Source organism: Hypoxylon fragiforme, assembly GCF_022984875.1.
Source record: "Hypoxylon fragiforme strain CBS 206.31 chromosome Unknown GGS25scaffold_6, whole genome shotgun sequence".
NCBI lineage: Eukaryota > Fungi > Ascomycota > Sordariomycetes > Xylariales > Hypoxylaceae > Hypoxylon > Hypoxylon fragiforme.
The window spans coordinates 2,740,086-2,757,464 of record NW_026054761.1 but is presented as its reverse complement, the minus strand read 5'-3'; the positions used below and the strand labels follow the sequence as shown (position 1 = coordinate 2,757,464).

The 17,379-nt window shown below is 48.6% G+C and overlaps 6 protein-coding genes across 6 annotated transcripts; 5 read left to right on the top strand and 1 right to left on the bottom strand.

Moving 5' to 3' along the window:
- Positions 1–1,493: 1,493 nt before the first annotated feature.
- GGS25DRAFT_496679 (uncharacterized protein) lies at positions 1,494–2,322 on the top strand. The gene is made up of 2 exons (XM_049261543.1): positions 1,494–1,633; positions 1,728–2,322. Exons 1-2 carry the CDS (start codon positions 1,524–1,526, stop codon positions 1,858–1,860), a joined length of 243 nt encoding a protein of 80 aa, XP_049115988.1. The 5' UTR covers positions 1,494–1,523; the 3' UTR covers positions 1,861–2,322.
- A 1,915-nt stretch (positions 2,323–4,237) lies between these two features.
- GGS25DRAFT_523110 (uncharacterized protein) lies at positions 4,238–5,159 on the top strand (the record flags this gene model as incomplete). The annotated part of the gene is made up of 2 exons (XM_049264367.1): positions 4,238–4,252; positions 4,374–5,159. The coding sequence occupies 2 exons, from the start codon at positions 4,238–4,240 to the stop codon at positions 5,157–5,159; spliced, it is 801 nt and encodes a 266-aa protein (XP_049115987.1).
- A 1,269-nt stretch (positions 5,160–6,428) lies between these two features.
- Positions 6,429–8,941, top strand: GGS25DRAFT_496655 (uncharacterized protein). The gene is made up of 2 exons (XM_049261542.1): positions 6,429–7,172; positions 7,616–8,941. The coding sequence occupies exons 1-2, from the start codon at positions 7,148–7,150 to the stop codon at positions 8,725–8,727; spliced, it is 1,137 nt and encodes a 378-aa protein (XP_049115986.1). The 5' UTR covers positions 6,429–7,147; the 3' UTR covers positions 8,728–8,941.
- GGS25DRAFT_496651 (BSP-domain-containing protein) lies at positions 8,942–10,325 on the bottom strand. Its single transcript, XM_049261541.1, has one exon. It carries the CDS (start codon positions 10,023–10,025, stop codon positions 9,075–9,077), a length of 951 nt encoding a protein of 316 aa, XP_049115985.1. The 5' UTR covers positions 10,026–10,325; the 3' UTR covers positions 8,942–9,074.
- Positions 10,326–10,842: 517 nt separating this feature from the next.
- On the top strand, positions 10,843–15,144 carry GGS25DRAFT_496639 (ARM repeat-containing protein). The gene is made up of 4 exons (XM_049261540.1): positions 10,843–11,702; positions 11,766–11,884; positions 11,938–12,864; positions 12,922–15,144. Exons 1-4 carry the CDS (start codon positions 11,238–11,240, stop codon positions 14,708–14,710), a joined length of 3,300 nt encoding a protein of 1,099 aa, XP_049115984.1. The 5' UTR covers positions 10,843–11,237; the 3' UTR covers positions 14,711–15,144.
- Positions 15,145–15,786: 642 nt separating this feature from the next.
- On the top strand, positions 15,787–17,142 carry GGS25DRAFT_496638 (uncharacterized protein). The gene has a single exon (XM_049261539.1). It carries the CDS (start codon positions 15,997–15,999, stop codon positions 17,101–17,103), a length of 1,107 nt encoding a protein of 368 aa, XP_049115983.1. The 5' UTR covers positions 15,787–15,996; the 3' UTR covers positions 17,104–17,142.
- Positions 17,143–17,379: the final 237 nt, after the last annotated feature.

Here is a 17,379-nt window from a genome sequence, read left to right as displayed (position 1 = left end):
TTGAGCCCCCTTCCGTACCTGCCAAGGCCACTTTGCTGAGCACGATCGAACATCCCTTACTGTACAAGTTAGATCGAAAGCAAGATCGGGACGCTACAGGAACCTTTTGCTGCCTCGGCGCCTCTGGGTCTAAGAACTCAAGAACACGAAGGAAAAGGAGCGAACGATTTTTGTGGTGACCGACGTTCCAAAATTGGGACTGTGCAAGTTTTAATTCACTTTTGTCAACACACCAACTAGGCACATATACAGGAAGTATTGGGTAGATCAAGGCAAAAGTGACTATACCGTATCTTTTCTATGTCCGTCCCCCCCTTAGACCCTTAGACAGAATCGAAACAGTCAGCCAACCTACGTTATTGTGATTATCCCGCGTAGCCTACGATGCGCATACCGCTGGTTAGAGGTGTGGGTATATTATTACATAGTGTAGTTTAGTATATTAGGGGATACATATAGGTCGCATCATGCATAACCCTCACATATGTCGCGTGACACTTCCAGTAACGCTCATCTTTGCCGATGCTGAGGATCTCGCGTGAACATACATACATACATACTTAGATGCAGCACGTAGGTTTAATCCATACGCCAAGTGTGTAGCAGCATAGTTAGGCGGTCTGACAGTTTTGTAAAGTTGGTGTACAGTCGCAGAGCAGCAGTAGCTAACCTACATAGTTATGTGCCCTATTCCTAAAATCGACAAATGACGATCATGATCATAAGCAAATCCTTATGTAAAGGAGGGCTAGCAAGGATTTTCCCGACGACTTGGGGAGCTTCCTTGCTCCTGCAACTCTGATATGTATGTATTCCCAACCAGTCAGCCAGTACAGCAGCACACGGTCCCCAACTTAGAATATGCCTAGGTTAGCTAGCATTCCTACCTCCCTACAATATTCCCCAGTATCCAAACCCATGCAGCTGGCGCCGCACACCCTGCACACCCAGGACAATTTGTACATGTAGAGGCCGAGCGAGCGGGGCCCCCAAAAAAGCCCACCCGACGCAAAGGAGGGAGAAGATGTTGCCGAATTCGTTGGATTGCGTTTAGAACAAAAATAACTCACTGGCGCGCCTCATCTGCATTTACGACTTAGTATGTATCGATAGGGGTCCCCAACCATGCAGACCATGTACATGATGTACGTAGTAAACCATGTAGCTTAGATAACGTAGAGTTTTAGAGCGCATGCGCCTAAGGAAGCACCGGCTTGTCCGGTGGTTTCGGAAGAAGGAGAGGAAAGAAGTATATATAGAAGGCCCCGTCGCCCTGCTTCACGACCTCCGTCATCCTCCTCTACCTCGAGTTGTCTTTTCTCTAGCCCAAACCAAACCACACAGCCAACAACATCCCCTCAAACTTGAGACCCATCTCCACTCTACAGCTATAAAAGCTTTCGTTGTCTATACTTGAATCACTCATCATCGTTCTCCCTAACCCCCAAGCCACTTTTCGCTTCTATATAATTAAAAGAAATCAAAAGTAGAGAAACAACTACTATCACAACATCTCCAACAAAATGCCTTCCGTGAACATCAAGCAAATCGTCGACAGCCGGCCTCTGAGCTTCACGATCAAGACGAAAAACGGCCAGTGGGAGTGCATGCTCCACAGTGACAGAGCCGCATAGTGAGTGCTACCGTACCTACCTACATCCACATGCTATGCTGTACGCCCATACCTACCTACCTACCTAACGACTAACACAATTTTTTTTCTTTAGTGAACGCTCACGCGTCTCAAGAGCACCGGCATCACCTACGCCGGGCATCACTCGCAGCGACTCAGGCCTATCCACGACGTCGACGAGATCTTCATCAAGCTCCGTCTCGAGCTCCTCATCCTCGTCACATTAAATTCCAAAAAGAAAAAAAACACCAGGCCCCCCTAGCCAATCAGCCTGCCAGCTAAATTACCACACAACCTCCCCCCAAAAAACCACCACCATGGATTTATTTCCTCATCGAGGAGTGTGTTGCTCGCCTAGCCCGCCATTCTCCTCCGCGTTAGGCAAGCATCGCAACGCACGGCGCTGTTTTTGGTAGAACGGTTTCTTTTTTCTATTCCTTCTTATTCGTCTTATTCTTCTGTTTTGGGATGGATGTGTGGTTTCTACACCTGATGCGACATTATATACCTCTTTATTTACCTTACCTTATGGGTGTGAACCGGGGAAAAGCTGGTTCGGCTGCGGAGGCGGACGGAAACCGAAAATAATGAAAAAACCTTGTCAGCTTGTGCGACCCTCCCTTTCCCAAGCTGCGGTATCACCCACCACACTGTGGGAGGGAAGGGTGTGTGTGTGTGTGTGTGTGTGTGATGGAAGAACAGAGAAGAAAAGGAAGAAGAAGAAGAAGAAGAAAAAGCAAAATGGTGTTGTTGTGTGTAATTGGATGGAAGCGAGGCCGTTAGGGGAGGGACGGGGGACATGGACATGGACATGAACTTGTGCGGCATGGACGAATCAGACATATTCGGCCTTGGGGAGGGTGGCATTTCGAACCCTACATACTTCGTACAGTACCTGCACAGATACCCTAACTGGTAGAGAAGTAAAAATCAATTAAGTAAAAATTAATGAACCGAAGTTTTCTTCCACGTACTTTCACGATGACTTGATTTTTCAACTATGCGTGTGTGCTGCATACCAATCTAGTTACCCATAACTACCTATTGCCTACATACCTGGTAGGTAACTAGGTACTGACCTAGGGGGCATGTAAAGATTGGAGATCCAAGATGGGTATCCCGTCCCTCATGGCCAAGGGGCAGCCAATCAGATCACTCGACGAGGGTTGGAACTAATGCCTGGGCATCTCACTTACATGCCTAGGTGTGTGTTAGGGTAAAGCTTGTTTAAAGTGCATTTGCCCCTAGGTACATAGGTAGGTAAGGAAATAAGCTAGGTAGGTAAGCGGGTAGGTAAGGGCTGGGTCTGATATGATGGGCATGGAGATCATGTTATCGATGGCTTTTACATAACTACCCTTAATGTCTAGGGGTTGGATGTGTAGGTACGCGGATGAAGCACTTTGGCGACTCCGTGGGTTTGGGCTGGGTTCAATGGTTATGCGGGAGCATTTGCTTGCCTAGGTATTGTACAACCTACTTAAGCATTGGCATACTTTTAATTACTGGTTGGCTTTGTTGGTTGTAGGTTAGAGGTATGTGACGTATCGCGAGACTCGTCTAGGGACTAGACTTCGTTACTAATAACTTGGAAATGTTGGAGTTTAAGATGCCTAGGTACCTAGCAGGTAGGTAAGATGAAACGAAGCCCATCTTGCCCTATAGCCGCGTATCACTCACGACACCATCTTGTTCGTCCACAGGACACTACCTAGAGACGTGATAAGTGCCAAGCTTGTCTGAGCTAAGCGTACACTGAGAAAGCGATCAAGGTGTTTAGCAGCTGCTATCGACGACTACCTTCTCGGCGCAATATGGTTACGAGAATAGTAGGTGATTAATCAGCTGATTATAAGCTGCTCCCCTCTGAAGAACAGGCCACCTCTATCTACCAAGTTCCTCTCCATGTTCCGGGACATATTAGCATTGCCTAGGCACTTTATGGTAAAGGTAAATCTTTCCCCTTAGTTCGAAACCTACTCAGCAAACCTCAGCGTGTATATGCTCATATCTAGCTTCTAGGTAGGACCATACACGCAACATAGGTATCATGTAGCGACGTATAATCGAATCGAATTTGTTGCTAATACGTGTGTACCTATCTTTTCCCTCACTCCGTGGCGGCTCTCTAGTGATTGCCATATGAAACGAATGTGACCGTTACCCTGCAGTCTACGTACATAGTCTCGATCGAGATCATCGTAGCCCATCGCCGATAAATACCTACCTACTCAACGTCCTTTCTGATCATTTATATCCACCCTCTCGGCAATAGCGGGCGATTGCCTGAGCCGGGTATGCAGCTAGGGAAGACATCAGGAGGTTTGCGTGCCAGCGCGGGTGACACGGCAGACATACGTGTATATATTTGTGCCTTGGCCGTCGTATAGGGTTTCGCGGATAGATTGCAGTACCCAGATACAAACAGCATCGCTCGATGCTCGTTATTTTGTATTAAACCCCGCTCCTATCACGCCTGTGGAATAATCCGCTCTGATCATACTTCACGCCGTACAAGTGAGTGAAGGGAAGAGAAGAAAAGAAAAGAAAGGAAACGATAAGAACCTCGAAGAATTTCTTATACTCAACCTACAGATCATCACGATGAGCCAGAAGGATGTAAGTAACCACCTACCTATCTACCTACCTACCTACCTCAACCAACCCTGTGACCTTTTTCAACTACATAGCCAGAACCTCGCTAAGCGAAGGTGGGGGGGTCGGTTGGTGAACGGAATAGGCCATCTCAGAGGATCTGACAGCCCAGACCGCGGGGCTGAGCCTCTCCGAAACGACGACGACGACGACAAGGGTCAAGGTGCAGGTGGGGGAGACGGAGTACCTCGTGGACGTGAAGAAGATCCCGTACTTTGCGTCGTTCCTGCGGTCCCAGCAGAGCGCGGGACAATCACCGTCGCAAGAGAAGGTGGAGGAGGGGAAAGACGACGCGCCCGCGCCCGCGTCCGTGCCCAAGCACAACGCGATCGCCTTCTTCGACGTGATCAACTGCGGCGTGGAGAACGGGTTCCGGCAGTTCTTCCGGCGCATGCCGGCCGTGCTCGCGGACTACCACGTGCTGTGCGAGACGCTCGACTTCCTCGGGATCGACGTGCTGGGCGACACGCGCACCCTCAAAGAAATCATGAAGGACCTGAAGGCCGGGAAGAGCGACTGGGACGAGGAATGGGACACGAGGGTGAGGGGGCGGAAGGATGGGGCGAGGGACGCGGCGTTCCGGCTGCTGTACGTGGTCCTGAAGGGCGACGTGCTGGACAGCGCGAACGCGGCGTACAACATGACGGTGTTCGTGGTGTCGCACTACAGCATCTTTAAGTACCGCGCGAGGAAGATGGTAAGGGAGGCGTTCGAGGAGAGGTTCGTGGTGTCGGATAAGCAGCGCAGGGAGCTGGACAGGTGGCCCAAGGATAGCTATCATGACTTGGGGGCTGTGGATGAGACGACGGGGTTGGAGGAGTCGGATCGGGATGCTGATTATTATTATTATTATTCGGATTACTCTGACTAGAAGGGAGGTAGGTATGCTTGAATTGCAGGCGTAGGTGGTTGGGTATGGGGATAGGGACTTAGGAATAGATGCTTAAGGCTAGGCTTGTGAGAGCATATAACTATATATAATGCTTGATTTCAACCTATCCCATACTTATCCTGATTCTAATTTGACGAGCTGTGAGTGTAGTTCAGCGGTCAGTTTATGGAGACTGTTGAAACTGGAAGGTGAATGTAGCATCGCTATTAGATACCTGATGTCGTACATACTGGGCAGTGTATAAGGGGGATTATCCGACATCCTTAGCTGTAGCCCCCATTATACATTAGGTAGGCTATGATACTCTGCGCAATAATGAAGCTTGCTTTTAACTATTACTATGAGGTTGCTGTTCTCACAAGCCTCAATAAGCTCACTTTGGATGTCAGCACCGTCTACAAATCAAGATTCGTCTTAGGCATGATTTGACCAGCTCACAACTCTGACCCCGAGATCTGATGTGGTCGAGTTACACGACTCAACGTTATGGAAGACATTGGAAGTGGTACCTGATTATAGTTACATATATGTAGGTGTGTATAGATGATCTGTATGTAGTAGGTGCATATACACGATAACCATCATATACATATATGTATATAACTATTGGGCATTGATCAATTATAGGAGATGTCTAAGTTAGGTACCTTCGGGCAGGGTGGGCCTATGACATATGTATTTAAACTACCTTATGTAGTAGCTTAACTAGGTACCTAGTACCTAGTACTAGGTAATGCAAACGCCAAGCTTTCACTATATCTAGGGTACTCTAGTGCATAGTAATTTACTAGGCGGGAACTATCCGTTCAAGGCCGAGGATCTCAATATGTGAGTAATTAGCGGTAATATGTAGTTATGTAAGAATTGACATTAAAAGCATTTTATTATATTAATTCATTGATGATTTCGTGATAATTAAACAAATCTTGTATCTCATAACACAGCTTGAGCTTTCTTACCTATCGGGGCTTTTTACTTACATAACTATAAGTAGGTGCCTTATGTAGGTTTTCTTTTTATACAACATGGCTGAGATGGATTGCCGCTGGGTTATGCAAGGGGCCGAATCTGACTATCATTGATACTCTACCTATGTAGTTATAGTTACATAGCAGCACTAATGAAACTTCACCAACATAGTTACTGGGCACTGGAGACTTGTGCGGGGCAGATTACCCCACTATCGTAGAGGTAGATGTCGGTAGGTGCTATTATGTATGATATTAACTCATCTCTAGTTTAATGCTTAGGTCTGATATCATCATATCATTGTGTAGTCACTGTGGTGGAAAGACATCAAATAGTATGATGGTTTTGATTCATGCACATGTGATTTTGCAAGGCGTACCTAGTAGTTTTTAGATCCAGGAAGGCCTCAACATGTGCTGAATGCTTCCAAGTCCTAAGTAGCCTCGAGGTGGATTACACAATACAATCAATTCGCTCTCCTTCTATCAACACACGGAAGCTGCCTATTGGCTTACAGCCACACTTACGCAATGATCTTAACTGTGCCTCTTTCCTTCAAATGTTCTTTGCCTTTTTGACTTGCTTCGAAGTTAAGAGGGCACTTTCCTCGTCTACTGAACCTTAACTTATAGTCAAACGAGGACGAAGCGGTAGAGCGAGCCTTCTTCTTCAAGGTTGCGCTCATCCATTGCAACCGCCTAACCATTCATCTTCTTTTTTATTTATTCATTCTTCTCTTCTTCTCTTTCTTCCTTCATTCTCTCTTCATTCTCTCTTCATTCTCTTCTTTTCTTATCCATCACATTACAGATATCCTTTTACCTCTTCTACTACCCATATTTGATATTTATTTCCCTACCTTTCTTTTGTTTCTTTGCATGTAATTGAGAACATTACATCCGAAATTTGTAGGTTACATATACGATACCTAGTACCGGCAGTCCACAAGTACATACCTATTGATCTTCTTTTCTGTCGGCTTACAGCATTCGAAAAAGATGCCTGTTCCCGTTTTTGCCAAGGGTAAGTAGACAAGCCTGAAATATTCAAGTCCAAGTTCAAGTCCAAGTTCAATCAAATCATTTCATACATCAATCAATGTATAAAAATCCTCCCCAGGTTTCCTTACCCCACGTCAATCAGTGCAAATCACATAAAAAAGGTGAATGCCTACTGTGGTGTCAGGTGGCGAATACTGGCAAATACACACGTACACTCCCCGACCACGCGGGCAAATAAGTGTCCCTCTTTTTGAATAGTGTATTTGCTTCCGATCAAGCATTAGGCATCATCTTCATTCCGTCATCTTTTTATCGCAGTCTCAAGTAAATCACCTTATCTCGTCTCACCTCGATATCACAAATTCCTCGTTTCAATAGTTTGTTCATTTATTTTATGGACTACCCACTGGTGGTACTCAACTTACATTTGCATCATGCCGCCTATTAACCATGCTGCCATTTCAGCCGGCGTAATCGCCCTATCCGTCGCAGTTGTAGCCGCCGTAGCGGTCTACGAATCACCCGAGGTGCGGCGCTTTGCTGCTAATCTTCGACGGCGAATCGCCATCGCACTTCATCTCCTCGGCGATAATATCAGCCCTGCCGAACGACAGAACCTCTTTAACAGGCCCGAAGATGCCGCAGGATTCTTTGAATCCCGAGGGATAAACCTCGACGACGTGGCCGGTGTTGACGCTGATGATGAGACTCGCCGACGACAACGAGAAGAGTTGATGTACTGGAATGCCCTACGTGAGGAGAAGGAGAAGGGAACAGAAAACGAGAAGAGGGGCGTCTCGCCACCAGGGAAACCGAGACGTGGCTCGAGCTTCGATGACTTCCTCCGACAAGATAACAGCGCTGAAAAGGGCACCTATGTCTTTCAAACCGGTTCAGAGGCTCAAAACACCGAAGGCTTGGTTCGACGCCGAGGAGAAGGAGCTCGTGGCCTAACCCAATCTGTCTACACGAACCCGTTTACCGATGAACACGGAATTGACGAGCACATCGTGTTCGAGAACAGCTTGATGGACCCTGAGAAGGATGAGTTCGGTTCCGATATCTACAGTGCCAGCACCCAGTTTGATAACAAGCCCGAACTATCTCGTACCGTTACCTTGTCACCTGAACCTGCTGTCGCTATCCCTCAAATAGCCAACGTTGATGATCAAACGCCCACTACCCCGATCGCAGCCGACGTTCAAGCTTCCGAACGGGAATTAGGCCACGATGAATTTATGACTGCCGGGCAAGATGACCGCCAAGATGCCTACAGCTCCATCCAGGCCTGGGCACATGATGCATCAACTGCTAGCTTCTATTCGCCTCTACCAGTATCACCAGCTTCTGTGTCATCCGAGCCCGAGCTTATTAGCGACGGGATTTTGACACCAACAGACTCCGCTTCGCTAGCGGGCTCTGGCGAGGATATTGGCGAGGCCGCATCTGCAAGATCATGGACAGATGGTCGACCTTTTGACGTCATGAGTGATGATGAGGGCATGATGACCCCCGCAAGCTGGACTGAGGTTGGAAGCGTAGTAAGCGAAAGTGACACTGGCGTAGCACACCAATAGATAGAAGTCTTCTCTCAATTTTTTTTTTTCATTTATGATACCGCAGGTTTGCAGTAGCAAGGCGTCTTTGGATAAAGGATTTAGGGTTCAGTACGGTCACAGGTTAAGCATGGAGAGAATCTCTTGGGCATCCGTGATCCCCAAACATCGACCTATTTTGTTTTGGAACTTTTTTTTTCTTAAGGTAGAATTCATTTGTCTCGAAAATATAATATTGCATGCTAAGTGGGTATTACAAGCTCGCGTCACAACTAGAATAAACGCCATTCAATAAGAGCGCCCTTTTTGAGAAAGTGACTCGGCCCTTCGTCCATGGTTCCATGACTTGCTCTTGACTCAAATTCAGCTTAACTCAACTCAACGCAACACTTATCACCGTCTTTCTGTAATGTCTTGATGTAGTCTTTAAACAGTTGTTCGACAGGCCCGCCCACAAGCTCGGTCCAGAAGGCCTTTTCCACGTACTTGTCGGTCCGCAGCTTCTCGTTGAGCCGCGGGACGGTGCCGGCGCCGAAGCGGTCCTCGAGGTACTGCAAAAAGTAGGCCGTGTGCTGGTACCCGGCGTCCCACTTGGCGGGGACCTCGGCCGGGTTCCAGTGCGGCGGGGCCAGCTCGCACTGCAGGCGCACCCAGTCGGCGACGCCCTCGATCAGCCCGCTGGGCGCGAACCCGCGGCCCGTGTGCTGGTAGCAGTGCACCAGCTCGTGCGTGATGATGCCGGTTATCTCGGAGGTTTGCCGGGTGGGCGGGGTGATGGTCGAGATGTAGGGTAAGGAGAAGTGGATCTCCTTGTGCTCTGGGTCGAGGTCGCTGCCCGTCGTGTAGGCGACGCCGTCCATGGGGCGCAGGATCAGGGTTACGGAGCGTGTTGGTGGGGGCGGGTAGGGGCGGGAGGTGGGGGTGGAGGTGGAGAGGTAGAGGTACTTGTATATGGATTCGATGCTCGTTTTTAGAACGGTGGAGGCGTTGATGGCGGAGAGGAAGACGGAGGAGCCGGGGTGGTTGATTTCTTGGATGTGGAGGCGGAGGCGTGGGAGGTCGAAGGTGGGGGTTGTTGCTACGGAGGTTGACTGATCCTTTGAAGAAGGTGTTGGAGTTGGAGTTGTTGCCGCGGGCGCCTCCGTTTGGTGCGACATGCCCGGCATGAACACCGGATTGGGAACCGGCGTGGTGTTGGGTGGGAGCGGCATTGGAGGAGAAGAAGCGTCGTCTGCAGCCCTATCCTGTGAGAGAGCGAGGTGTATGTGTAGGTCCTCCGTCTCGGATAGATTGCTCAGTTGTTGTTTGGCGGGATTCATGGAATGAGATGTGACTGTAATGTGATAGTAGGTACTAAGTAGCTGGTAAGACAATTTGAAGGCGGAACCATCAGGGGTTGGATGGAATTGACGAGATAGATTAGGTACATAGACTGCGGTGACAGCTCTAGAATTACCAATGTATCGTGCTTTGATGCAGAGTAGAGTAAAGACGTATCACAAGTAACACGAACGAGAAAGCTGAAAACTTATCTGTGCGGAACTCAGAACCTTAAAGAATTCTAAAGACGGTGTGAGCTTTGTATGCCGGTATCCAATGTTTACATTAATTGATGTAGGTTAACTTACATAAATGTGCCCCTCATCAAAACAGCTTGTTTCGCGGGGCAATTCAATGTTGATAAGATGGATAGATGAATTGGAGTAAACAGGGGACCAGGATGGACCAGGATGGCACAGGCCTTCTCGTCAGGTAGTAATTCGTTAGATTTCGTTAGTGCGTGTCTTGGTGTCTTACAGACCCTGGAGGCCTGCAACCCCATAGAATACTATGTGCAATACAATACTACTAGTAGTACTTCCTGTAGTTACCTAATACCTAGTACTAACAACAGTGGAGTTCCCGGAAGATGGTTGTCATGGTGCAGGGCGGGTAGCCATTTCCCGCATCAACAAGTTGTTATTACCTAGGCACTGCTAGCACTGCAACTAATAATAATTTGTATGTACCACCTGGGCACTCACTCAACATCCAATTCTAACAACAACACGACAGAATCTTAAATCATACGCTTCCTTTGCTTCATTTCAATAACAGCCACGATACATACTTGTACATACCAGGTTGTCGCATTGCTTTTTTTTTTTTTTTTTTTTTTGCACAATCCTAAATGTACTACGAAAATAGTTGGCGCTTCTATTAAAAAAAGAAAGAGACAGACGAAAAAAAAAAAGCATCGAAGCTTGTTAAGCTATTACGCCGGTAGCAAACAAACCTTCGACCGTTGAGAAAATCAATTCAACCTTTAAGCTCGAGTTCAAGTCAATACCCTACCTACCTAGAATACCTACCGACTCACAGCAACTTCACTTTACTTGTGATTGTTGTCGCCCCTATCAACTGACCTGCGACAATTCGGTGACTCAACCTTCTCTATATCTTTTATTTCGAGGTAGATCGATTTCCCAGACTTGCGACCACAGTTCATACCAAGAGAGGCACCCCTGGGTCCTCGATTTTTCTGAGGCATAATGGCTGAAATGCTCAGTGAGGAGCAGGTCGAAGGCCTCCTGACTATCCTTAAGAAGGACATCTCTGTCGATGCCAAGGTCCAACATGTCACCGCCGTCAAATCTGCTATTAAGCACTACAGTGTACCCGATGTCTGCGTCGCGCCGCTCTTCGAAGCCTTGCGGCTTGCCTCTAGCTCGCAACATTCCTTGCTCGTGACTGCCGGCTTCACCACCCTAAACCACCTCCTGACGCGTATGTCGCTACAAGAGCCCAAATATCTCGCCAGGGAGGCGAAACAGACCTTACCGCTTATCATCGAGAAGATGGGTGATCAAAAGGACAAGATCAGAGTTCTGGGCATACAAGCAATGACTACCATGTACAGCCACGTACCGATAGATGCCGAGAGATTTGTGCGCAATACCGCCATGGTTGGGAAGAACCCAAGGGCAAAAGAGGCTGGCATGCAATGGCTATTACAGGTACGCGCGCGATCTCGTAGCATTGCGCGATATTGTCTATTTGGGTGCGCTAACAATATGTAGATGCATAAAGAGAACGGCTTGCAATTCCGTGCCTACGTCCCAACCTTAATGGAGTTATTAGAAGATGCCGATGGCATGATTCGAGACGCGGCCAAAAGCACCGTGATAGAGCTATTCAGGTTTGCGAAAAGACTATTTCCAATACTAGCCCGATTTCTAACAACGATCACAGGGATGCCCCGAATCCAGCGAAGTCGGATTTAAAGAAGCAACTGAAGAACTTCAAGGTGCGACCTGCTATAGAGCAGGCTATCGTGAAAGAATTAATCCCAACGTCTACAAGAGCCGATCCGGAATCCAGACCACCTTCCGCAATGCAGACGAGACCAGCTTCAGCAATGCAGGCGAGACCGAACCTTGCTGCGAGCGTCTCATCCCTTGCCAGTGAACGACCGGTAACTCCAATGATCGAAGCCAAGGTCGATGCGGTTGAGCCCTCTTACGTGAATACCCAGCGCGAACTAGAGGATATTTTCAGAGATATGCACCCGTGGTTCGAAGGGAAAGAGACGGAACAGAACTGGCTGAAGAGAGAAGAAAGCGCCATCAAGTTGCGAAGGCTTATGGTTGGCAATACACCATCGGATTTCCCTGATGCATTTATTGCTGGCTGTCGGGCTCTACTGGATGGCCTTCTCAAAGCCGCCAACTCCCTACGAACCAGTCTGTCGAAAGAAGGTTGCGCTCTTGTCCAAGATCTCGCGATCACCTTCGGACCCGGCATCGACCCAATGGTTGAGCTTCTCATGCAAACCTTTATCAAACTATGTGCTGCCACGAAAAAGATTAGTTCTCAGTTGGCTAACACGACGGTGGATATTATCATTGGAAGAGTCACATATAATGCTAGAATCATGCAACATGTATGGAATGCTTGTCAAGATAAGAATGTGCAGCCGAGGACGTATGCGACAGGCTGGCTGAAAACTCTCTTGAAGAAAGAGTCGCATCACAAGAACCATTTTGAGCACGGCGGGGGCTTAGATATGGTCGAGAAGTGTTTAAAAAAGGGCCTCAACGATGCCAACCCCGGAGTTCGTGAGAAGATGCGTGCAACGTACTGGGCATTTGCCGCTATTTGGCCAGCAAGAGCAGAAGCGTGAGTCTAGTGACCTCTCCCCCTTTTTGACTGATGCGATGATTAACCCTACCAAAGAATTATGGATGGTCTCGAGGCTACCGCACAGAAACTTTTACAGAAAGATCCTAATAATCCAAACTCGCCGAAGAAGGCTGAACCAGCCGCACGCGCACCGCTAGGTCTCTCGAAGAGCACCACGACGAGCTCAAAGCCTTCGTTAAGGGATACCATGTTGGCGCAGAAGAAAGCTTTATCTACGAGAAATCTTCCTTCTCGCCCGGGTTCTGCCATGGCGACAGTCACGCCGGCGCGAAATGTATCTAATACGTCATCGAATATGTCGTCTTCACAGGCGGCTGCTTCTACAACCCGGACACGCCCAGAGAGTGCGGCGAAGTCCCATGGAGGCATGTCGGTGGCCCCAATGCGGCCAGCTAGGAGGAGACCGGATATTGCCCCTCGACCTGCTACTGCTGGACCATACTCGGTTAGGACGCACGATGGGCCATCGAAAGAGCATACAAGCCCTCCTCCTGAGAAAGCGAAGTCCAAAACTGCAACACCAAAGACGATCTCGGGGTCTCCTAGGCGGACTGCCCCCAGAACTCGGCCTGGCCATGTATCAACTGCTAGCGAATCTAGCATTCAGACGCCTTCCAAGGAGCCCCCTTCCAAAGAATTTAAGGAATCGAAAGAAGTGGCCAGTAAAGAAGTCCCTTCTCCAAAGCTGCCGAGTCCAACGAAGGTCAAGCCACAGGCAAACAACGCCGGTTCAAGCAGTCCCACCAATTCAAATGAAGACATTACTCTTCTTGTGCCAACCGGTGCTCATTTGAAGGAGAGTGTACAGTCGAGTCCACCCAAATCATCTCCCCAGGTATCAGCAATGATTCCAGACGAAGCCATAGCTACTCCGAAGGTTGCCACACCTTCGCCATCAAAATCCCTAAAGGTGTACGAAGATCCATTTACTGGGAACCAAGCCACTCCCCGTCCCGCAGCAAATAGCATAATAGAGCGGTCGGTGCTGGAAGACAGACCTGTCAATGAGGATGCCGCCAACCTCTCACAAGTACCTACAGAGGCACCAGAGGCAGCTAGTACCCCTGTTGCCCCCGACAAAGCTCGTCAAAACAATCGTCTTATCGACAGTGGCATCGCTCGGGTGAAGGCACAGACGCTTGACGTACATGGCTTCCGTAAGGTACAGAGCCTTCTTCGCGATAGTAAAATACACCTGGGTGATGATAAGTTCGATGCCTTGCTGGTAGGACTATTCGAGTATCTTGAATCTTCCCTGGACAACCTTCCCACCGAAAAGGTACAAGATGTTAAGGCACAGGTTCTTGCGACCATTAAGTTGATGCTTAGGAGATCTCGTGACAGATTCCAACCTCACGTGTCCCGTGGGCTGGAGGCTTTGCTTTCAGCGCGGACTCGATATGATGCCCGGACACATATTGTGAGCGGACTTGAGCTGCTTGCGGACGAGCTTGTGGTGATTGGCGACGCAGATGAGATCACGGTAACGATGACGAAGAAGTTGAATAATATGGATATGGACACGTCGGGCCACCGCAGCACGAGTATGGGACTCCATGTGCTAAAGGAGCTTGTTGACTCGAGGAAGGAGTTTTCACCTAGCGAGAGTGAGGTTACTGGCTTGCTAGCCTTGGCAAGTAGGTGTCTTGAGAGCAAGGAGAGTGGAGTGCGGATGGACGCTGTTCAGCTCTGTGTTGCTTTACATGCTCGGTTGGGAGAGGCCAGGTTCTGGGACAGCATGAAGAGTATTAAGGAAGACCCCAAGAGCCTAATTACGTATTATATCGTAAAGCGGCAACGGGAGAACGGTACTGCTTCTTAGGCGACGGAAAAGGATGAGGGGGTGGTTTTTTTCTTCTTCAATTCTCCAACCCACCTCATGGTCTAGGGCACGCTTTACATCTTACTATCCTCTTATTGCAGACTTTTTGTTCGGCGCTAACGGAATGGGCATTGTATTTCAATCGACGCTTTTCACTTCACTTCACTGTATACCATTAATAGGGGAGGAAGGGGAGAGGAAGAGGAAGAGGAAGAAGGGATTTGAATACATGTACTTTATGGTTTGGCATTTTGCTGTACTTTTGGAAGCTGCTACATATGTGCTTCCGTGTAATAAAAAGAGTCTAAGAGAAAGAGAAAAAGAAGAATCAAGTGTTTCGGTGCCGGGACGAGGGACGGTTTGATCGGGAATGAGAAGAAAGGGGGGGTTTTTCATAGAAAAGAAAACTAGATTAAGGGAGGGAGGGAAGGGTAATAAGGGGGTGGATATCAAGGGGCAATGAGAATTGCACACCAACATACTACCGCTTTGGACTGGTTTTGTTGTAAACACATTTTGTAATGCATAGTGCACGTAGTAGTTAGTGGTAAGGAGAGTAAACTACGGTTGGATGAGAGGGGGCTGGAAATGATAGGGATATCTTCGTTTGACTAGACTGGGAGTATGTGCCTAGGTATGCGTGTGTTTGGTTTATTACTTTGATGCTTAGAAGTTAGGGGATGTTATTAGTTCCGTAGAGCTACCTAGGACGTTGGTAGGGGCGACTTGATCCCGTCCAGGACGGGAATATACCGCGATGCTGGTAACCGAGATACCTCCTATTCGTTGGCCGTAGGCTAGGTATATGCAATGTGCCATCTATGCGACTTCCCGTCTAGCATACATCTGCATATACTTACATACCTACGTCCATCTCTTCCATCTACCCAATATGGTATTGGGCCTATGTAGTAGGGACTCGATATCGAAAAGTAGTTGCCTACGTGCGTCCTTACGATCCAAGGATAAGCTTTACACACCACAGTAGCAACCTTGTGATAGGTATTAACATTGAGGTTAATTAATCTCACTGCCCAGTGAACGGTTTGCAGCTATCTCTACCTGTAGTATGTTCGGGCCATTCAATGTTGGGCATCGTTGCATATGTATGTAACTTCCTGCCTACCTAGGTATACACGTTCCTAGGGCTTTCAAACAGAATGGCGCTGTGTTATGAATGGACTAAACAAGCAGTCTTCTTTCGTTGTGCCTTAGAAAGAAATAAAAGGAGGCTGGTGACATAATTTTCCGTTTGACGACTTATATGACTGTCTGAACACCTACATATGTATTGCCTTGCGCTGTTCTTTCATCCTTCCCACAAACACTTAAGGTTTTCATCTTTCAGAGAAATATCCCCAGTATACTCCAGAAGTAGTAGATCACGGCAGGCAAGTATACCACACCACATACATGTAACTCCTCAGTTATCCCTTTCACCTACATATCTTAACACGAACCAACAACTGACACATACTAGATCAAGCCTTCTTACATCAACAATACAATATCATCGTGGCATGACAATTCTGACGACGTTCCTGGGGACACCGGAAAGCGCAATGAACCCTCCCTTTGCTCAGCCACGCGGATTTCGATGGGACGACTTTGCCAACACACCCACTAGCTCCGTGGCCGGGACACCACACGCGAGTGAGCAGCAGCACCGGGGACAGCAAAGAGAAGTTCAGTATCAACAACCACCACAGCCATCAGCAGCACCACAAGCACAACACCAGCCATACCCCTATGTCCCCCAAATAACCGTCAACGTCTTCAACGGCAATGAGCCTAAGAGCACCACCACCACCACATCGACAACGACAGCGACAGCAAAAAGCGAAGGATCAAGCGAGGGCACAAGCACACCAGCGCCCGTCAACAGCAAAACCGACGAAGGCCCCTCCCCGGCCCTCCTCCTCGCACAATCCCTCGCAGCGCAAGTAACGTCACTGACCCAAAAGGTCGACGAGAACCATTCCTCCTCGCCCGCGCTGCTCCTCGCGCAGTCACTCGCAGCGCAAGTAGCAGCGCTTGCCCAAAAAGTGGAGCAGCTCTCCCTCCTCACCACCAAGCTTTCCTCCACCCCACCACCTCCCGCCATCACCGTCCCCATAATCGACACCGGCACCTGGGAAACCTTCGGCGTGCGCACATGGAACGAAGCCCGCGTGCATCGCACGTCCGGACCCGTCAAGTTCGGCAAGAAGTTTGCGAAGCCCCCCAAGGTGGTGGTGGGGATCGGAATGGCGGACGTGGGGAACGATGCGAACTTCAGGGTGAGCACGTACGCGACGGAGGTCACGGAGGAAGGGTTCGTGGCGCATGCGGATAGCTGGCACGATGCGAATATCTTCGGGTGTGGGGTTTCGTGGATTGCGGTTGGGGAGTGAGGGGGGAAAGGGGAAAGGGGGAGGGGGATGTGGATTATTTGGGAGTACGGGGATGGATGAATGGGGAGGGTGGGATAGATAGATACATGTACCTGTAGATTACCTAGGTGACTTGGCAAATGTGAGGCTGTTTTGACAAATTAGGGGATACGTACCTAGGTACCCTATCTAGGCTTTGCAGGACTACGCACTTACGACAAGATGCTAGCGAAGGTGCGCGATGTAGAAGATAAGTAATAGAGATACTCACCTTTAAACTCAACCACATGTCATCAA